This window comes from Zingiber officinale, chromosome 1A, assembly GCF_018446385.1.
Source record: "Zingiber officinale cultivar Zhangliang chromosome 1A, Zo_v1.1, whole genome shotgun sequence".
In the NCBI taxonomy this organism is placed as follows: Eukaryota; Viridiplantae; Streptophyta; class Magnoliopsida; order Zingiberales; family Zingiberaceae; genus Zingiber; species Zingiber officinale.
In genome coordinates this window covers 88,420,771-88,444,017 of record NC_055987.1, presented here as the reverse complement: position 1 = coordinate 88,444,017, position 23,247 = coordinate 88,420,771, and the positions used below count along the sequence as shown (strand labels likewise).

General features: G+C 33.0%; 2 protein-coding genes across 4 annotated transcripts; one reads left to right on the top strand and one right to left on the bottom strand.

The window, feature by feature from the left end:
- Window positions 1-206: 206 nt before the first annotated feature.
- Window positions 207-20,053, top strand: LOC122026738. 3 transcript variants are annotated; one of them, XR_006124167.1, is made up of 8 exons: window positions 207-432; window positions 2,689-2,776; window positions 3,200-3,274; window positions 6,220-6,253; window positions 15,413-16,760; window positions 16,849-16,942; window positions 17,057-17,263; window positions 19,732-20,053. XR_006124167.1 is itself a non-coding variant. In XM_042585469.1 (7 exons), the coding sequence occupies exons 2-7, from the start codon at window positions 2,697-2,699 to the stop codon at window positions 17,091-17,093; spliced, it is 1,668 nt and encodes a 555-aa protein (XP_042441403.1). In that variant the 5' UTR covers window positions 207-432; window positions 2,689-2,696; the 3' UTR covers window positions 17,094-20,053. The 3 variants fall into 3 exon arrangements, 1 of the variants encoding a protein (XP_042441403.1); XR_006124166.1 differs by having other exon boundaries at window positions 19,658-20,053; XM_042585469.1 differs by having other exon boundaries at window positions 17,057-20,053.
- Window positions 20,054-21,047: 994 nt separating this feature from the next.
- On the bottom strand, window positions 21,048-21,848 carry LOC122026753 (light-regulated protein, chloroplastic-like). Its single transcript, XM_042585479.1, has 3 exons — window positions 21,644-21,848; window positions 21,390-21,551; window positions 21,048-21,308 (listed from the first exon to the last, which is right to left on the bottom strand). Exons 1-3 carry the CDS (start codon window positions 21,802-21,804, stop codon window positions 21,233-21,235), a joined length of 399 nt encoding a protein of 132 aa, XP_042441413.1. The 5' UTR covers window positions 21,805-21,848; the 3' UTR covers window positions 21,048-21,232.
- Window positions 21,849-23,247: the final 1,399 nt, after the last annotated feature.

Here is a 23,247-nt window from a genome sequence, read left to right as displayed (position 1 = left end):
TGAGGGACGTAGAGGAGCATAACTATGTACATATAAGTTGATGACAATTAATTAAAGTTAATGATGTATATAATTACAAATTTTAATTGGGGAGTTATTTTATTTTAATCAAATAAATATTATAATATTATTTTTATATTTAGCTCAATAAATTCGGTAAAAATAACGTGGTCCCACTTTCCGGTAACCCCATGGGTTCGCGGCGGAGAGGGGCCGCGCGACACGAAGAGGTCGTTGAGTCGCGTGGGTTTTAAAAGGCAAAGGCTTCATCCTCCTTCTCAACCGTGTCCCCGGATCCAGAGACGGGAAACGAAACGGCGATTGCGATCGCGATTAGTGACCTCTCCGTCGATAGCGAGTTAACCGGCCGTGGATTTCCAGTGGTGAGCTGTGACGGTGCGCAGCGGGAGACCAAAGACCTGCAAAGCTAGAGTGAGTTTTTTTCTCTCAGGCGGGGTGCTGATTTTCTGGTTGTCCTTGTTGGTATTTGTTGAGCCGCTATGATTTTTGGCCTTCATCTTCCGCCCGATAATGAGTTGGTATTTAGGGTTGGTTTTGTCATATGTTGTGTTTGGAATTCGTGTCTTTTTGTTGATCGGCAGTTAATTAAGTTGTTGTTTCAATCTATGGCAAGTACAAAAGTGTTCCTGCATTTGGGTTACTCTGACTTTTGCAAATTTTCTATCAATGTAATTTATGCACCCCGCTTTTGATTGTTAAAGAGGTACGTACATCACATAATCAACTATATGGTGAGAAGTGGTTAAAGAGGTAGTTTAATCTTTGGTCGCGGGTTTTTGAGATTATCCAATGTTGATGTCTATGGTGCCATCGCATTGTCGCTTGTTTGGTAAGTTGCGTTTGGTGGTATCATGATCAACTATATGGGCAAGGTGTTAGGTACTGATTGTGACGGTTGATAGTGGGGAAATCAAGATTTTCTCCTGGACAGGGAATCAAATAAATAAAATAAAAAAAATCCTCCAACGCAATATCTACTTTGAGTCAAGACAATCAAAATACAAAATCAAGTTATTGATATAAAGAGCTACAACAATCCTCTACAAGTGCTCTTATTTTGAAATTATGTAAAATTATTTCATTGTTATTTCTTCAGTCTGTTTGACTCATTTGTTCTTTCTGCCTAGCCCATTAAGTTCATTTGAAATTCTGTCTCAAGCAATCCATTATTATCAAAATTGTCTAGCTTGTCTTTGTCCAACCCCTGTAGTTCATTTGACCCTTACCCAAAAACCCATTTATTATTTTTTTTGCACTATCTCCATTCAGCTCATCCCACCCATTTGGTCCATTGTATCTGTATGACTTGATCAGTTCAGTCCATTTTATATGTGAAAATTATAATTAATATTATGTAAAGTTGGAGTACTGGATTCCACTTCTTAAACTCTGGGATGGTTGGAGGAGAATGCAATATTTTGAAAACCAGAACAAACCGGCTGGAAAACTGAACAAACCAATAACTTAAAGCTAAATTGCGATAGTTCAACTAGTTAAGAAATCCAAGTTAAACAAAATTCTAATCAGTTCATTTGGAAAAAAAACGTGTACATGGTCTGCATTAGTAGGATTATCATCTGAACCTACATGATTTACTTCATTTTTGAAGTATTTGTTTAAACCTCATTTTGTCTAATATTATCTACAAACTATAGATTACCATGATTTTCAATAATCAAAACCAGATTTTTTTTTCTAGAGTGCTCGTTAAGTAGTTTGCGATATAAATTTTAATCTTTCCTTATAATGCATCATCAAATTTGTCATTTTCCTCTTTTGTGAATCTAAAAATTATCTAATTGTAGATTATTTAAAATGTAAATCTTCAAGAAGGGTGAAATAGGAGAGGGGAAATCTGATGAAGATTTAACATATATCGAAATGGAGGTGTTGGTTGTTGTTTTTTATCTAAGTAAAAGGCATTAATTTGGCATCAAGCCATATAAATTTGACATAACCAAAAGTGGCTGACTAGGTTTTGTTAAGACTGGATGGGGAACTGGGTCAATCTGTGGGAGAAAGAAATTTTGTTAAAACTCAAATAATCTTGTTCCTTTGTCTACTTGTTTCTTATCCAATTGTACTTTAATACCTATGTTTAATGAAATGCAAATAATACGATGTAGTACTTCTAACTATGTTTTTTGAGCTTTATTTTGTTCATATCTTGTGTTGTGAGTTGTATTATAGTCTAGTGTTTGGGTGTGATATTGGATGCATTGCAAGGTAGTTGTGTGAAATTGTACCAGCATTGCATGAGCATTGGATTACATTCTCACTGCTAGTGCAAATTTTCATGGTGAAATCCAAACAATCAAATGTTTTGAACCCGTTTATCACAGTACATAACAGTGTGCTGAACTTAATTCTTAAGTGTAATTGAATTTAGTAATTTCATCAGTATTACATGTTATTTTTTCACACACATGTATACTATATATATATTTTTTAGCATTTCTATTTAGCATCATTTTATTAACTTCTTTTTTGTTACCTCTAGTTGCATACTGTTGGTCAATTGGCTAACAGCTCTAGCTAGAGGTATTAATCTCTGCACTCTTGTTCACTACAAATGGGAATAGATTGCTCTAGTAGCCTCCATTGGTCTGTCTGAGTCTTGTATTTCTTCTTTGTTTTTCTTATGTGCTTTCCCTAATTTTTCTCTAGGTTTCACAATGGATATTTCTTGGGATGATGGGATAAGGTTATGGTCCCTCATGTGGAAAAAAGAACAGATGATGGCTAAGAAAAGGAGGTTTGTCATTCACTTATTCCTTCCTTTGTGACTCGTGTACTTGTGTTTTTATTTTTGTGGGCATTACATCACAACCTTTTTCTATAAGAACTGGAGAGGAAGCAAAGCAACTTCATTGGAAGAGCTGAATCTTTCATTGCTTCGATGAATTAAATAATATGAAACCAGTTGAATTAGGAATTTAGTTAATACCTGTTTTTTGTTTTGTCGATATTTTCTCTTATTTCTCATTGGGTTTTAAGTAAAGATGTGATTTTGTTGAGGCTTGCAAATAGTTCTGGTTGGAAATTATCAATAGGTTTGGACTTACATGACAACATAGTGAAAGAAATTCAGAAGCTAATCTCACTTTGCAATAGAAAAACTGCACATATTGTTTTAGAGATCCCTTCCTGATTAGAAATGATTGAACACTTTGTGCAGGTTACTGATGGGACCAGTAACTTCACTGGATGGGCATATAAAGAGATGCAAAAAAACACAAATTGCAACAAACTTGTAAGTTCATAGCATGATGCCTTTTTGGTATCTCTCCTTGCTTCTTTCTCTTCAAATAAAAAGCAAACATTTTATTAATTATGAAACCAATATGTTCATGCTTGCCTGGATAAGGGAGCTTATTTTTATCCTAGCAGATACTGTTTTTTATTGTCATAATTTGTAGATCAGATATTTTATTTGTTTCGAGCATAGCTAAGGGAATTGCAGAGCGCTGGAATTTAAGCTAAGATTACTTCTGGTCATCTTCTAGATCCACGTCTAGCTATTGTGTTTTCATTTGGTTGTAACTTAAGGTCCTAACTCCTAAACTCTTTGAAGAGTAACAAATAAAATGTGATATTTTGGTGCAAATAATTTTTAATAGATATGTTAGAATTAATTTGAATGAAAAGTCTCACGCAAATTCATTTATGCTACTATCAAATTTTGTTGTGATAAGTATTAATTAAATACAGATCCTTTCTAATTCAGTGTTTCATGAACACATCAAACAAAAAGGTTTATTGTCATTTTCTGAGACTAAAGTTCAGTTGTTGATATCATTTATCAGTTCCATTGTCCAACTAATTAATGCCTTCATATGTTTTAGAATTGTCTTTTGATTTTTCCAACAATCTTAGACTATGTGGGGTGTTTTGTCCAACTTAAGAGGGGTTAATAATACATGTGTATCAAAACTACAAGTGGAACCTAGATTAGTGTAGCACTCATATGTAATCATCCCTCTATTTGTGTAAATAGTAATACGGCCTAATAATTTATAGATGTTAAATTTTCTCCTACTTCTAATCTATAAATTATTAATGATATAAACATGGTTTGCCGAAACGAATGAAACGTCTCGTTCCGCTCGGCAACCGACACCAGCACGACCCCGGCACCAGACCCACGACAGGTGTGACGTGTTGCACGACCCCGTGGTCATAGCAGAGGGGTCGTTCGACCTTGCAACAGTAGCGGAGAGGTCGCATAACCCTTTCGCTATCGCCGTGGAAGCATCGTGCGACCCTGCGCTCACTGCAGAGGGGTCGCACGACCACCGTGGTCGCGCCGAAGGGGTCATGCAATCCTCGCGACCATGGCTGGTCGCACAACCCTGCGACAACACCGAAGTCGTGCGGGCTCACGAGTGGTATCAGATTTCATATTTTTTTAATTAAACTTAGGTTAATTTTTTTAATCAACTCCTAGTTATGGTGGAGATAATCTAAAGAGACTTTATTAAACCTTAATAAAATTATCTAATTAATTTTATATTTCATTTATTTTAATTTAAAAATTATAATAAAATTTTTATTTATTTATCTATTTTCATATCTTTTCCTTTTTTAAAAGATTATTTTTTATCTTGTTTATTTTTTAAATATTTATGTTAAATATTTTAGTTTTTAATTAATATATTTTATATTTAAAAAATACCGAAACTATATCGGCATGACACGATACGGTACCGAAACGATGAACGAAACCTCGGCACGGGTCGAAATTTTAAACCTTGGATATAAATGTATGCATGCTAAATTCTGTTTTTTATTTTTTTTCTTTTCATTATAATTAAACGATGTTAAACAATTTCCAATCGGCTATATGGTTTGATCCTCCATCTAACTTGGTACAAAGTTATCCAAGTACTAATATACTGATTTTTCAACAAGTTTGTTATTTATATCATGTCTTGGATGATCACTTTTCCACAGAGGGTAGGCTTCCTTGGTGCACAGAATTAGTGTTAGATCAACAGAGCACACATAGGATAAACAAAAAAACAGCTATGTTGAGAAGGCATATTCACATGTTAATATATGCTAAAATCACAAACCTTGTAACCAAATAGTCACACTAGCAGAAAAGTTCAAATAGAACTTGCAACTTCAATGTGCTTTAATAATAAATTTACTCATTAGGTAATTACCAAATTTAATAGTTAGTTTCTTTGTAAGTATACTAGGTTTCAAAAACAATATTTATATAAAAAATGAAAAGCATAATACTCATATGAATTTGAATAACATGTTGCACTTTGTGATATTTGCCTTTCACATTATACCATGAATGAAACACCCACCCTGAACCTTATAATAACAACATATATTTATATCCAAGGTTAAAGATCTAGTTTTGATCCTAATTTTCAGTTGTGGAACAAAATGGTTGTGGTATCATGCTGGAGCACTGACACATTTTTAACTTTACTACATTGATTTATAGCATGGAGACTATTTTCCTATTGATTTATAAATTTATGGGTTTGTCACTAATTATCTATGTTAATCAAATATAGGTTAGCCTGAATTGACATTATAAATAAATATAAAATTTATATAATATATTTTCTTCATATCACATTGTATTTATTCTTTAGTATTTGTAAATTTCATTTTTTATGCATAGATTATCAATTGTTTTCTCCTTTATTAATATTTTAGAATTTTTCACTATTCAATGCACTGGTGGATCGTTGACTTGTTTTACCTAGATAACTATTTTTATTGCCTTGCATAGGACTTAATTGAGGGGAAAAAATTTATATACCTGACTTCAAATAGTTGGGACAGATACTTGATGATGTTAGCTAATTGTATTCTTTAGTTGTTCTAATGCCCCTCGAAAATGCTATTGATCATCAAAGTTCCCGATCTCTGTGGCCTCACTTTATTTTGCTCCATTCTTTTCTGGTCTCCCATTAACTGCATTGAACACCATAAGGGAACCTTCAAATTAACCATTACTACTATGTTAATTTCTAATTGATTGATTCATGTTTTTCTTGATTTTGTTTATTTATTCTTCTAATTTAATATTCAGTTCTCATGCCATTTTTAACAAGGTATTATCTTTTAATGCATGTTGGGTACTAGAACAATGTAATGTATTTTTGTTCGTAACTAGAATGCTAGATAAGTTTGTCAAGCTATAATGGTCTTTTGCTGCTGTTGCTGCAGGTACTTGCCAGAATATTATGTTAGGAATGATGAAGTAAGTTTAACCTTCTTTTCATACTGCAAATCTGAAAAGTAGCTAATTGAATATGATTTAAGAGAGAACCAATTGAGGCAACCTCTTTTTAATGACATAGTAGCTTGTTCTTCATAGTCATACATAGTGAGGAAGTTTGATTACATTAATGAGAATATTTTCCATGATCTGAGAATGTAAACTATACTTTTTGTCTATACCACGTGCAGTTGAAACTAACCTAATTATTATTTGGTAAGGCAACTTTACGAAAGACTTACTATCTGACTAGTGCATTTTAGAGCATATGTTTAACATTATATATGGGTGTCCACGACAATGGTTGGTTTACTTGAGAAAACCCAATCCGATGATGGTCATGCTTTTGAAAACTACCTAACATAATTGAACTTATGTGATTATTATATTAGAATTAAAGTCAGATTAATATAAACAGAGTATGAAATTGTTAACTATTAATAAAAATACTTTGAATGGAGAGAATATAATAGATTTTCATTCCAAAAATTTAATTAAAGAAGAAAATCTAAACTGAAAAGGTACTGATACAAGGTGGAAGTGACTTGTCCCACAAACAAGGGTTAGCTCAAATGGTATCTTTTTCACTTATATGCTCTTTGCAAGTTGGTAATGTTAGACAAAGTAAATGCTCAATAGATTATCTCAAGCATGTAAAAGCTCTAATTGACGCAAGAATATGTATCTAACCACAATGCTTAGCTGACACCTTAGTATTAATAAATTGCACATTCCATGTACCAAATCTAAATTACACTACACAATATCACTAAGCCAAGTTTACATCTTGATATTTTTCCTGATTTATAAATGTACTACCATGGGTTTAAAAAGCCCATGTTTGGAACATTATCTAGCAATATAGGCTTATTTTGAAGGAAATCACATAATGATTGTGTATTGTCATGTGTCACATATGCAGTCTACTCACATAGATAAAAATGGAATAAAATTCATAAAACCAATTTAAATTAAGCCAAGTGTCTCAAAAATCCTCGGGTCTCATTTCCCGCTAGGGTAGGAAACAACTAGGGAAAGAGAGAGGATAGGGGAACAATCTATTGGAGAAGGATTGAAAAATATTTTCCTAGTGTTAATTTCTAAGGGGAAGGAAAGAGGAAGGGAAATTTCTAAATTTTACTACTTTATTTGTTGAAAACAAAAAAAAAATAAAAAATAGATATGAAAATAAGATTAATTTTAAAATTTTTAAAGTTAGATTTGAGCTCCATTGTATGATCAAATGACATCTTTGCCCAAATTGGTAGAAACCAATATAGAGGAAAATTTAGAGAAGATTTCCTTAGTGTTTCTCTTTCTTTCTCTTTTTTGGCCTGAGGAAATTGAGGGAAAGTGCTGTTGGGATGATCTTTTTGTCACCTTATCTATGTTGATGTTTCCTTATAAGTACACACCTAAAGTATCCTATTTAGTATTGTTTGCAATTGCTTTTTGAAACCTAATGCACTATTTAAACATTTCAAGTTTAAATTCACTAGAGCAATGCGATAATGGTTGAGTTTAAAAACTTGAATATGCTTATCATGTAATATTAGATTAGAATATGAGACCAACACATTACATTCGTGTCTCAATTAAGGATCCTTTTATGAGAGAGAATAAATTAGAGTAGGAGAATTTTTTTAAAAATTTATTTATTAGAGATAAGGTTATTGTTAGTGAGCTAATTGTAAACAATATATCCTTTGGCGTGTATTTTAAAGTTACAATAGTGAATATAAGTACAATAGAAGGGATTATCTAGAAAAGCAAAACCCTAACAATTTCCAAACAACTCCTATGATTTTTATTTTCTTTCATGGTTCACTAATTGAATTCTCTACTGTTTCACACAAGATTTGCATTTGATGTATAAGATACAACCCTTTCCCATTCTCAAGGTTTAGTGTGTTATGTCCCCTATATGTGATATCCTCTATGGAGATTGAGTGTTCATTCGCATGTGACACATGATCTACCCTCACTATGCTATGTACGTGACTCTCAATTAGCCTTGGTAGGATCTCTCAGCAAGAAGACACCTTCTTACTTGATCTTCATGTGCCCTTTCTATTTGTGTACATGGGCACACATCATTTAAAATATGACTAGGCGCCTCCCTAGGTGGTGGGAAGTTATTGCTTCACTTGTGTCTAGGCAGGCCTTATTAGACAACCATTTTAAGAAGTATCCAAGGTGCACTGTCTTGGTGGTTTAGGTGGATATAAGGAATTTTTTTAACAAGTTCTTAATTTATTTTGATAATAGTTATCTATATTTTGATTTTAGCATGACACAATTATAAACTAGCTATGAGTTTTTACAATTTGAATTTATGACTGAAGTATTCAATTTAATCTTTTGTTTGGATTCTCATTTTATTGGTTTCATTGTGAAATATAAATTGTTCATTGATTTTATATATTAGTGCTTAGTTATTAATTATGACTTGATTAATTGTAAACTTATTTTGATTGATTAAGAATACAATTATTATATATATACATATATACTAGCCATCCTTAATATATTTTTCTTTTTTATTAAATATCCACTTATGTTCATATATTAATACTATATTTATTTAAGTATAGATGATGATATAGTAGGGGATAGAGCCCCATGACGTAAAATGATCCATATAGCCGATCCCACTTAGTGGGATAAGGTTTGATTATTGTTGTATTTAAATATTGACTTAGGTCTTGACCTAGGTGCTTGTCACCTATCGCTTATGCACTAGGTAGTGGATTGATTATTTGAAATCACCTTCTAATAGTGATACATAAGTTTTACTAGCCTTCAATCTCTAGTAGCATCTCACAGACCGCTATTGCTTCATTAAAGCAAGCAAGGTTGCATGCCACCATTGCCACCTTTAGGCAAGCTTATTTGAGTACTGTAGTGTTCAACATGGAACCTATTGGTAGTCTCCCTATTTACTCTATTCTTGAGCATCAAGTGATATTTGATTTTAAATAAGTATTTGCTCTCTTAAGTCTTAACAACATCCTTTTATTTGGTGACCAATTCGCTCCCTTCCGTTCAAAGTGTCAAATTCATTAACTACTTCATAGTTTCTCTCTATCTTTTGTTTTCTATATCATTTTGGCTCCATGATGATTATCTTGTAGAAGCTAAACATGAACAACTATGCTTCATGGGTCGTAATTATTCGAGTTTGGTTCATACACCATGGACAACTCAAACACCTAAATACACAAGATTTCAAGATTCTTGAGCCTAATGTAGCCTATGAAAGCATAGCCTAATTAATCATAAAATGCCTAACAACTTGGAAGTTCATCCCTTCAATATAAGCACACTTTGCCGCATTGTTCTACACTAGTCACTGACCTATGCTATGTTCATAGTGTAAAAATTAAACATAATAAATTTCCATTATTCATTATTTTGGTTTTAAATTGCAGTTGGAAGATCCATTGGATTTAGATTTGGTAACTAAGCTTAGTGGTGTTAATTGGGAGTTGCCAAATTAATATGCAAATACAAAGAAAATTTCTTTCTTCTAAATTGGTAGTAACTAATTTGGAATAGAGTAAACTTTGTCTTGATTCATGGGTCATATAGATTACAATTAATTGACATTAGTGTAAAAATTCTCTCTTGATTGTGATTGTTTACGAATAAAAATTATACATAAAAAATAGCTATAAGAAATAATATTATCTATATTTGTAACATTAGTAACCATTTTAGTTACCAAGCCAATTAATTGTTCTCTCAAACAAAGAAAAAATATTTTGAATTACGACAAGTAAATCAAACATTGTTATTGTTGTTATTGCTATAGAAACAATAAAAACTAATAATATTAGATAAATTGCTTGAAATATAACCAATATGAATATGGTAGAAATAGGCCCCAATATATATCTTGCAACAATACAACAACAACCAAGCTTTATCTCATTAGGTGGGGTTGGCTATAAGGATCCTCCTATGACATTGAACTTTATGCTCTACTATATCATCACCTATATTTAAATAAATTTTATCTTATTTCATCGTTGCTAACCAAGTCTTTTTTGTCTTCCTCGTTTAATATGCATAATTGTTATAGTTTAACATCGCCTAACTAGAGCATTTATTGGTTAATACATCTTTGTATCATCTTAAACGTTCCCTCAATAAATGCAACTTTGACTTTTTCTCTAATGTTCTTATTTTTTATCTTATCCATGGTCATAAGTTCGCACATTCACCTTTGCATCCTCATCTATGCGAGTCTTATCTTCTACTCCTGTACGCGCGTCATTGTCTAATTTTTAGCTTCATATAACATAGCAGGTTTAATAGCCTTTTTTAAAAACTTCCCTCTAAATTTTAGAGATATTTTATTATCATAAAAAACACTTGACACTCTACCCATGTCAACCATCTTAGATATCTTTTTCAACCCCTACATCCTGTTTTTTTTAAATGATAATAAATATTTAAAGTTCTCAGTTATAGGTAACTTGTCATTTTTTATCTTAACAATTGTCTTACTATGTCTAATATCGCTAAATCTAAATTCCATGTCGGTTTTTGCTCTACTAAATCTAAAACCTTTCACTTCTAATATTTGTCATCGAAATTTGAGTTTAACATTTACTCCTTGTATCTCATCTACTAAAACAATACCATCTGCACATTTACTATGGTAAAGTATCTTGGATGTGTCCATTGAGTTCATCCATGATTAGTATACAAAGATGAGATTTAGATTTGATTCTTAATGTAACTCTATCTTTATAGGCAACACTTTGGGTATTTCATCTGAAGTCTTCACTCTTGTCATTACATCCTCATAAATTTCCTTAATTATTTCAATATATGCTCTAACACCTTTCTTTTCTAGAATTCTCCATATTATTTTCCTCGGGACTCTGTCATAAATTTTTTCTAGGTTGGCGAATACTATATGTAAGTCTTGCTTCTCTCGATACATTTTAATTAGTTGTTTGGGAAGATTTATAACTTTTATTGTCAATCTTTCAAGCATGAATCAAAATTGATTTTCAATCACTATGTTCTCCTTCGTGTTTTTTTCTATTACTCTTTTCCCAAATTTCATGGTATAAGTCATTAACTTAATACTCCTATAATTCACACAATTTTATATGTCTTCTTTGTTTTTTTTACAAAGTGACTAGAGTAGCTACCCTTTAGTGATTTGACATCTTTTTCATTTTTAATGTTAGGTTGAATAACTTCATACCTAGGGACTTCTATATCTCTATCAGAATATCATTTGTTCCATCACTTTTTCATTTTGCACCCTATTTAAATCTTGTTCTACTTTTGAAGTTTTAATTATATAATAAAATTTTAAATTACTAAACTCCTGATCTGCTTAAATTACCTAAGTTAAATTTGTCACTTAAACTTTTATTAATGAAAATACGTCTTCCATCACTCTTTTATTTCCTCATCATTCATTAGAACCCTATTGCATTTATTTTTAATGCATCTTATTTGAGTAAGATCTCTAATTTTTCTCTCTTTTGCTTTAGTTATTCTATGAATATCCTTTTCCTCTTTTTTTTTAAACTAATTTTCCCTATAAGCATTCAAAAGTTTCATTCTTGGCTTCACTCATCGCTTTCTTAACATCTTTCCTTTTTATTGTATACTTTTTAAAGTTTTCTTCATTCTTACAAGTATATATTAACTTATAGGCACTTCGCTTTTCTTCTCATGTAGTTTCTCGTTCCACCTATAAGATTCTTTACTGGGTGGTGCATGTCCTTTTGAGTCACCAACTATGCTCTTGACCACCATTTTCAAATTTAATGTCATCTTATCTCATGTCATATTCGAGTCACTATGTACTTTTCCTAACACTTGTGCTCCTATTCTATCCTTAAATATACTTTGCTTCTCATTTTTTAACTTCTACCACTTGGTTCGAGGAGACATGCACGTCTGCCTTTTATTGATACTATGTTTGAGGAGCATATCTAACATTACTAACCTATGTTGAGTAGTTAAATATTTTCAAGGGATGACTTTACATTTTTATAAATCTTTCTATTCTTACTATAAGATACTCAATTTGCGATTTATTGTTTTCATTTTTAAACGTAACCAAGTAGGTTACTTGTTATTCTCTTTTCTTGAAAAACATATTAATTATTATAAATTCATATGCTATTGCCAAATCTAATATAGCTTTTCTTTCTTCATTTCCTATTCTAAAATCATAATCACGATGCACCCTATCATATGTCTTATTTTTTACGCAATATGTATATTTAAATATCCTATTATTAAAATCATCTCATTTAGGGATTTTTTTTTATACTAGCTTATCTAGTATTTTCATCTAATCTTACTTGAGATACATATATGCTAATTTCTTTTAACACACTATCTTGAGAGTTATAATCTTATCTCTACCTAACTACTTTGACTTTATCCTTAATGAACTATTTATAACAATAGCTAGCTCATTTCTTATTTTACTCCTTATGTACTATAACTTAAAATCTGAATTCTCTATCATCTCTTCCTTCTCTCCTATTCATTTTATCTCTTGTAAAAATAAAATATTAATTGTTCTCCTAATTATCATATCTACTACTCCATTACTTTACCTGTAAGCATTCTTATATTGCATGATTCAAATCTAAGACAATTTCCTATAATATTCGTTCATATCCAACTTATGGTTCGAGAACTCTAGCATATTTAATGCTACACGTGAGTTCTCATGGAGATATAACGATCTTTGCCGTTATATTGCAATCAGATCCTGCAATACGTTCTTTCCGGGGAACAACCTAATACAATACTTTGATGAATTAATTCATAGAACATTCGCTTGTCTTTGAGATCGACATTGACGATTTTATATATCTTACAATAATATGAACGATAAATGTTATTTTGAAGGCCACGAATGAACATTTTAGATAGAATTCCATATTCCTCCACCTTACTCCTTGCTAACCTGGTAAGGTTAGGGATGTGAGTTATGTTGTAGTGGAAACACACCACCTTGTTCCCATTGGTGAAGTCTTGAATCATATCATATCTAAATTCCACTTCGATTTCAAAGAACTCATCCATCCTCTTCTTAGCTATTTAGTTGCCCTCGCCAAATTCACATCAGCTTATGCCTAACACTTTCTTTGTAACGACCCGGCCCCTCGGCCTCTTGGGCGACACTCACTTGGCTACCAGGATTCATAAACTCTAGTACTTAGCCTGGAGGTCTAGAGTTCGAATCCTGGGGAAGGCAAAAATCCACTGGCTAGGGGTGGGAAGTAAGTCCTAGTGAGTAAGGGGTCGCCAAATGGGCCACCAGTCGGGCCGCCCAAGAGACCGCCAAATGGGGCGCCAGTTGGGCCGCCCAAGGGGCCGAGGGTCCGGGTCGTTACATACTTTACCAGCATCATTTATGCTTGGGCTTCTTTTAAACTTCGATAGATAAAGCGAAATTTTTGATAAATTTTAGGAAGTCAAAATTAAATTTCTTCAAAATATATTTTTACATATTAACTTCCATTTCTAATGTTATTGTCTTTGTTATTAAAATTATATTGGACCAATCAAGGAAAATCAAACCCGAGTCATGTCTGCTTAGATTCCTTAATTTTTTTTCTAGTAATCTAGTATCCAGCTCTTCGAACCGACTAATCCTGAAGGTGACGTGCTCAGTCAACGGAAGTTTTCCACTGACCATCGGGGTAAATCAGGAAGTACTCGCGGAGGCCCATCCAAGCGGCCAACGTTTTTAGGGTTGTCGTCTCACTGAAGGAAAATCCCTGCAATGCATCGCAATTAAGATTTGACCCTTAGATGTCTGGTTAACCACTTGGAGGACCTAACCACTGTACTGTAGCCTTGGGGGCTGCTTAGATTCCTTAATTGAATTGAGAGTGTATGTCTTAGGCAAAAATCACAAACCTTAGAGAAAATTAACTAGTTTTTGAATGGGTTTGTCAAATTCTTCATAAAAGTCCATTTATCTAATTCACTATGTGATGAATATATGTCTTTTTTATTTTACTCTAACCTAACTTACCCCTTGTCAAAAAATAAAAATGAAATGTCCCTCCCATTTCCCTGTGCCACCTTTAATATGATACTATCCTTAGCCTTTCATAACCTTGACCTCAACTACCTTAAGCCAAACATCCCACCTCCTTTGATGCTCCCGTACCACCATCAACACTTCTCTATACCTTGCTCCTACATAGAAGAGTGAACACTTGACCACTCTCCTAGTGCGGCATAACAAATGACACCATCAAGCCATTCCAACCACTTCACGCATAGTTGTGGTTGACTTCGGCCACTTTGCGTCCAATCATTTTCAATTACCCAAGACAACAAACTCAACACTCATCAACACAATGGCCGACCTAAATTCAATGATCCCAAGACCAATCAAGCATCAATAAGCGAGAGCCTATTATCCTCTTTGTTTTCCCCCTTTCATAGACTGCTTTTTGTTGTAGAAATCTACAACCGCATAGTAATTGGTTGTTTTCTATTACCCATATTGTTAATTATGGTAACTACGTTTGCACCTTCAATAATTGCTTGTACTGTCCAACTAGTTATCTTGTCTTGTTTCTATATGCTGGAAAACTATGACAAACTTAAAAGGAATTTATAGTCAAGTCTTAGAAACTAGTGTTTACTTTAATGTCAATATTCCATAAAAGTTTAGAATATGATGATTGAGATCTTACTAGGATGGTGAGGGGTTTGGTACAAGATATTTACGTAAAGTCCTACCAAATCTGAACCTTATTGTAAATCACAATTCCAATTATTTTGACTGTTTTTGCTCTTAGGATTATAAGAACCAACAGACCAGTCCCATATCTTGACAAATACAGTTCATTCTGTTTTCTATGTAATATAGGAGCTGATGTGAAAAATACTATAAATGTAATTTCAAGTAGAAAATTTGTCTAAAATGGCTTTAGATCCTTTCATTCTTATTCTTGAACGGTTCAAAGAAATTTCAATTTCCTCTAGCTGAACGGTTTTAAGAGTGAAACATTATTTTTCTTTTAGTATGGTCTTTTCCTATAAGCATGCTACCTTATTAATGACGCTCAATTAATTTGTTTTGTTCTTTGCTTGAAAATTTTTATTGTTATCCTTATCCCTTAATAGGTCACCGCTGATTATATAAGAACAGCTATTGAAAGAAGTTTCTCATGTGATGGTAAAGGCAACAATCAAATGATTCAAGACTATTTACAGCTTGTTCACACGCATGTTGAGAAAAATAAATGCAATAATGGTCTCCAAGTGAAGCAAAAACAAAATGCAGTAAGAAACAAAGAGAAGTTTGTTCATGAAACTCCTACCTTTCAATTTTGCCTGAAGTCTATTAACAATATGTTGGAAACACTTGATGAAATGTCCCATCAGGATCTTACTGCAACAAATAGGAAACTTAGAAGTGTATCACTGAAATTAAAATTTCCACTCCCTCGCTTTACTGGAAGCAGGGAATTGCTTATTGAGCGATTAAAGAAAAAGTTCCAAAAGTTTATATCAAAACTTAGCGATGGGGATGCATTGCCAGAACCTTTATTCAATGCACTCTCTGTGATTTATTTGTCTTTCATGCATAGATCCCGGCATATTGATATGGTAAAATCAAAGTTTTACCCTTTCTCACCTGATGTAGCAGCTTTGCAGAGCAATATTATAAAAGCACTTGGGGTGCTTCCAAAAGTTAAAAATGATGAATTGAAAGATATACATGCCTTACTGGATCCGGAAGCTAAAGTTCCTCCAAGACGTTTCAAGTGTGCACTTCGGAATTATTTGATAGAGTACTTGTTTGAATGCAATGAAATAGATATCACACAGGAGTTATTAAATATCATTCATTTAATAAACCAAAGGATGCATAGTCAGACTGTTACACTCTCTACAAAGACAATAGAAGAGGAGGTTGAAGTTGTAATGGTTTCCAGCTGTCACCTTAATCAAATTATGTCAAGCCCACTTTCAGATCAGAGTGATGATGAGAATCTTTTACATGGGTTTGGAAATAATGAAAGTGCGGATGCTTTTAGTTTGGCTGGAACTGATTATTTCTTGTGTCTTAGTGAAAATGAAGATGGGGAGGTATATGGGTGTTGCTCTAACTTTGAAGCCGGAGCTACTGGGCAAGCCACTCCTAGTACAGATCTTTCCTTTCAAAAAGTGGTCACTGAGGAAATTAATCTGAACAGTAAAGGAAGTCCTGCATTTGAGCAAGATGATGTAGATGAGGAGAAACCTTGTCTTGAAGAAGCTGCAAATTTTGGTCTTGATAGAACTACCCAAAACTCAAAAAGCTTGAGACTCAAATCTAATCAAGAAGTTTGTGACGAGACATCATTGGTTGCTTATAAATTGATTGGCTCGATACTTGATAACTTACTAAAAACTGAAGGCACACTTGTAGATTTGTCGACAAGATGCTACTTAAATGGTGGATTATCAGATCCTGCAGATTTGTCAGGTATGAAATTGTCACAAGAGAACAAATGTTTTCCTCAATGGCGCTTTCCACATAAACCTTCTAATTAATGATTCAATTGACATGCCAGATGCTGAAGGTGTGCTGAACACTTCAAAAATAAATTATGAGCATCATATGCTTGTTCAAACTGTTGAAGAGCTAGTACCTTCCTTGTCGAAGAGGTTTGTTTAATTTACCTTGGGAAATTTTTTGCACTATCTAAACTTCTATTTTTGTTAGTAAAATTGACTTCGATGGCTGACCTTGAACTTTCCCATATGTTATTGATATTGTAGTTGTATTAGAAGAATGAAGAATTTCATGGGTATCTGATTCAGTTTCTATCCCAAGGATAATTCAAGGATGCAAAAAAAAGTATTTGGTGGAAAACTTGAATTCTTCGGTGTTCCTGTTGGCACGCTGCTAACAGCTTTTGCTGTCCCTAGAGCCAAGAGTACATTATGAAAATTTTCATCTTGGCTAAACAGAATACTTTCACTGAGGTAATGAAGTAATCACAGTGATTACTGAGACCTTTTCCAGCTTTTGTAACGTTTTCATCATGAGAACATTTTCTAAAGATATCTAGAGAAATAGCTGAAAATTGTATGACTTAGTTTTACTTGATAGATGTTAAAAAATGTGTGGCCATGATCAAGCTTACAAATTCCATGTTAGGGCCCTTTCTCTTCCTCTCACTCAACATGTGAGTGCCTCCCCACAAATCCTTCCCTTACTCTTTCCATCTACTACAGCTCCGTGCGACCTAACTCCTCCCTTGCATCACTTGTTTCCTTTCGCTTGACTCTTCTCCCTATTTGACCCATTAACTACCCTACCCTATGTATTACAACCCTTTGGAGCCCTCACTTGTAGCCATCTCTCTTCTTCCTCTTTGGTCTTTTACATGTGCATAATCATTCATTTTCATCTCCAGCCCTAAGACTTCCTCATTTGGCATTTATTGTACGGAAAAAACAACTTGGTTGCTTTGAGACTCACAAGTAAAAGTGATTTCTGCCATTGGACTAATCGTGAGGGAATTATTGCCGATCGACTATGGTCTCTTGACATTATGCTTAGGAAATATGTTGGCACATATAGGTGATCTCCTTTTGTGTTTTTACAATTTGTTTCAACCACTGAAAGTATTAATATTTTTAGTAATTGATCACGTGCACAATGCACTTCTTGAAGCAGACATTCCTTAATACATTTTCTTAAATATACATTAAAAAATATATAGCCCTTATGATGGAATATCCAGTGGTCAAGTATTTGGTTGAATATTAGTTGTGCTTCTTAGGTGAGAATATGCATCCTTTTGCTCTGTTTTCATTTCCTTAGCTAAAAAAGATAGGAAAAAATGATATAGTATATGCATTCCCGTGGAATGATGCATGGTTAATAAATGAGTTGTCAAATGAGCTTAGCTAGTATTAAGAGTAAAAACATAAATTCTTGAGTGAAATTAAATTTGCATGGATAAAAATGAGAAGTTTCACTTTAGGCAACCCATCCAAAATCATAAGGGAATGATAATAAATTCATACATATGTTATTGAAATATGTTGAGGCATATAAAACAAACTTGTATGTGAGACGTCTCTCTCTCTTTTTATTTGTTTCTTTGTGGCGGGGTGGAAAATTTAAGTCACAAATAGATGTGATAATGTTTGTCAAGTTCATTCCTGGAATGTGATTTTATTTTGTGAGTGTCTGAAGTCCATATATATCAGGTAGGCCTAGGTAGATCACTTGTGTCAAAATATGGAAGGATTATAAGAATCCTAATTGAAACATTTACATTTCTCTCACACACTATGGGTTTTCCCGTTAATTTCCAATGAAACCTCCTCCCCTAACTCCTATTCTACTAATGAATTAGTCCTCGGGCTATGGTACAGTGGAAGGGTTCTCAGATGTCATCCAAACACCCACAGTTCGATTCCCAGCTACAGTACGTCTGTAGAGATTTTTTCTCTAAATGAGACTCGCAACCAAGGGATGCTGGGCTTTTGAGCCGCCACCGCGAGCGCTTCCCTTTTACCCTAACGGCCAGTGGAAAACTTCCGTGGAGCCAGACCGGTCACCCCAGGTTCGATGTTACCTGATCTGGTTAATTATTTTACTTTTTATTCTACTAATGAATTACCTATAATAATTTGGATGAGCAATACGAAATATTTTATGTAGGAATAGTTTTTTGTTGAAAATTATTCCTTGGTTATTGCTGATAATTTTCCTACAAATCAAACATAGGAATAGTTATCCCTAGTCCATTCATTCTTTACTTTATTTCCTCTACATTACTAGCCCATTCCTTTCCTACTACTGTTCCCACTTCATGAACTTAATGAAGAGTTGGTTTTAGTTACATCATATGTTGGCCAATTGTGAATGTGGTAACCAAATCTAATCAATTTTGGATGATTTTCCAAGAGGATGTGCAATGCAATCAAGATTTGGGGATAAATTTAGGTTTCCTTTAAAAATAAGTTCTAAATTTCTACAATTTATTGAATTTTAATAATTTTAAAGGTTTAAAGTTGTTTAGATTTTTAGAAAAAGTTGATTTTTGGAATAAAGTAGGCGGTTATTTTTGAAAGAAGTGGCCTTATTTTAAGTTTATAAAAGGGGTTAGGATTCAATGTTTTGGTTATCTTTAATTTACGAACAATACAACCCCAGCTGCTGATTTATCAGTGGCCGGGATTCAATCTTGCTTAAATGGCTCAGATCTGATAGCTTGGAAGAGAATCTCATGCAATGACTGTCCATGGCCCTTCATACTAGCAATGTTTCTTTTCTCTAGCTCTCGTATTTCAGTCATCAGTCTTGGCTGCATTTTTATTATCTACTTCGAATTCACTCATTCATATTTTTGCTATTTTCAGCATTATCCTTGTCTATCATGAGAATCTTAGAAGATTGGGTGGAAACATGTTTGTTGTTTTTTCAAATTTGCCAGGGCAATGGTAAATGCAGCAAGAATTTGTGCTCGAAGATCTTGGCAATACATAACAAAAAAATGTTGACAGAGCAAAGCAGCTGGTCCAGAAAGAACAATGCATCAAAGAGTGCTCCTTCACGCAACTTGGATGTTAGAATTCTTTGGTATTTGGATGATACCCAATCCCTGGTATTATCTAAGCTGGATGAGCATCATAGTAATCCACCTTGATCCTCCTGTCATTTTTGTAGTCTGCATGATCACTCTTTTTTTTTTTGAAACATTGTAGTTTTTTTGCCATAGCCTATTCAAATGATTGCTTCTTTTTTTCCCTTGTTCACTGCTGGTGTAAAGATAGCATAGAAATAAGCTAAAGAGACAGGAACTTATCATGAACTTGAAATATCATGCCTGTTTCTTGTGTCAATGTACTCAAAATAGGTCTTTATTTTGAAATAGGAGAAAGAAACATAAACCCTGAGATGAATATAGAAGTTAACTTTGGTTTGCTGGTCAAAGATAATCTTGCTGTGCGAATAACATACCTAGGGCTCTTAAATGAGTATTTTCCCTCATCAGTTTCTTACCATTTAGCTTGTTGGGTGTTTAAATAGTTCCATCAAGTCCACTTCGAGGGGAGGGAATGGCAACTGCAGAAAAAGGATGTATGGTTCTCTCTTTTGTAGAAGTCTTTCTAGCTTTCCAAGCTTTATATCCAAACCACTTCCTTGAAATGGCTTGCAAAAGATCCTTTTAGGCATGTTTGAGATGAGGTGGGCATAGGTTTCAATGAAATTGAGCTCAGAGGGGGGCTCATGACGGATGTGCAGAATCAATTGTCTGTGTAGGCGAAGGCAAGGTCATGACAAATTCGACCTAGCTTAGCTTGGTGACACTTTGTATTTGATATTTGTTTAGAACCATCTAACGTTGATAGTAGTTTGACTGTATTAGTGGACCGCATCTAAATGTTCAACGTCCCAATTGAACTTACTCACTTGACCATGCTTTGATGACCTGATATGTTTGGTGTAAATTGAGCAAAGAGAGATTTAGTAAATTGAATGATAGGTGATCAAATGATAAAATGAAATGATAGTCACAGCTTTAATGAAGCAAATTGATGGTTGGACAAACATGTGGCAAAAGGGATTCATGATGGTTGGACAAACATGAACTTATCATTTGTTGCAAAATTCATGTCCATATGAGCATGTAATTCTCAGCTTTTATAATACAGCTTGAATATACAAATAATTCGAGTTGAAATTTGGTTTTGACAAAAGGTTAAGTGAATTTTAACTTGGATCAAATTTTAGATTAACAATTCAACAGTATCAAGCTTAAACTTGCACTTATAGCAATATATCTATCATCCAATGCATTTACAACACCAACATGGAAACTATATGTTAAGTCTATCCTCTCCTTTATTGAACACATATACATATATCACACACAGCTACGTCCACATGCTGCATGTGTTTCTGAATACTCGTCTGCTAAATTCATTTCTCTCTTAGTAAACACCACTTTGGTACTCAGCTTCGCAGAACTCTCCTCCAAGGTCATCACATGCCTCCCCAGGAAACACACTTACAACACAAACACACACATTCAGAAGACTTTTAACTGAAGAATGAGATGCATAATTAAGTAGGCTAAGAAGATCTTACGTTTTCGAGTCGTCGTACTCGAGATAGTCTCGCTCGATCTCCTCCGATGCAACAGAAGAGCCAGCGGTGTTCTTGTCTGATGCTGCAAGTTTCACCTCAGGGAACATCTTCGTGTCGCATGCCTCGCCCCCGAGTATGTCACAGGCCTCCATAGGGAACACTCTGCATTAATTTGAACTACCATGATATTAATATCAGAGGTGTGAAAGATCTATCTATGTGTGTGTAGCTGAAGTGGTTTGATGGAAGCTTACGAGACGGTGGAGCTATAGTCGAACGTGGATTTTTCCGCGGCCGTGGACCTGATAATGAAGGCTCTGTGCGGCTTGGCTGAGCTTGGCACCAGTGATTTGGTGCTCCTGATGGTCAGAATTGAGGGGGTGAAACACACTGCTGCTGCTGCTGCTGCCTGCATTTTGGGAGGTTTGTAGTTTTGCCTTCTTGATTGATGAGCGAACTTGGTGCCTATTTGTAGGCGAGGATGATCAATGGATGTGGATAAGATTCTTGGATATTTCATTGGTGATATTGTTTTATTATTTTTCTATTTTACATACTTTGTTATAAAACTTTCCTGTCTCGTGCTGGGAGATATTTTTCTTTCGGATTCTCGTTGAAGTATTTGGATCTTTCTGTAGATATTTTTATTATGAGACGAGGACTTGGCTGAATATTACGCAAAGAACTATAAATTGATTAAATTTAAAAATTTAATTTGATTATTTTAAAATTTATTTTTTTAGAAAATATTTGTATCAATTATTTCAGTTTAATTTAAATGTTAAAATTCCTTATTTAATGAAATTGAATAAATCGAATAAATTAAAATAAAAGAATTAATCAGTAAATTTTTAAATAAGTGAAGTTATAAATTTTTAACTAATCCATAAATTTTTCATGATATTTAAAATTAATTAATTCGATTAATTCAATTTTAATCAAATTAATCAATATTTATTGGTTCGATTTGTTGTATTTTTATTAAAAAATTTGACTGGTTTAATTAATTAAAAAATAATAATTTATTTGAGTTTAATTAATTCAGTTCAATTTAATTCGATTAAATTTTAATCGAATAATTAATTCTAGCTACAAAGAAAAACTAAGAGGTATCATTTTCAGAACTAGCCGAGATGTTAAAATCTTCAACAAATTATTATTATTTTTTAAAATATAGAGTTTTTAAAATTAATGTTTAAAATATAGAGTTTTTAAATTAATGTTTAAAAGAGTCAATTTATTTTTTTAATACATTTATTAAATTTTAATCGAATAATTAATTCTAGCTACAAAGAAAAACTAGGAGTATCATTTTCAGAACTAGCCGAGATGTTAAAATCTTCAACAAATTATTATTATTTTTTAAATATAAAATATAGAGTTTTTAAATTAATGTTTAAAAGATTCAATTTATTTTTTTAAATACATTTATTTAATTTTATTAGAAAAAATAGGTCACGTGACTAATGTATTTAGTGACGGATTTAAAATTTCATCGTTCATTTAATGACCAATTTCATCATTAAATTTAACTACAAAATTAAAATTCCATCACTAAAATTTAAGATGAAATTTAATTTGATAAATTTAGTAACATAATTACAATTCTATACAAATTTAACGACGAAATTAAATTTCTATCATTAAATTAGCTATGAATTTAAAATGTCATTTTTTATTTAGTATCAAAATTAAATTTCATTGCTAATTTTATTATGAATTTTATTAGATATACTTTAATATTAAAAAACCCCTATATATAATTATAATATAAATACAATAAATATCAATCATCAATATTTACATTAATTACTTAGGGAGCAAGTCATCTCCTAAATCCAATAATAACTCGATACAT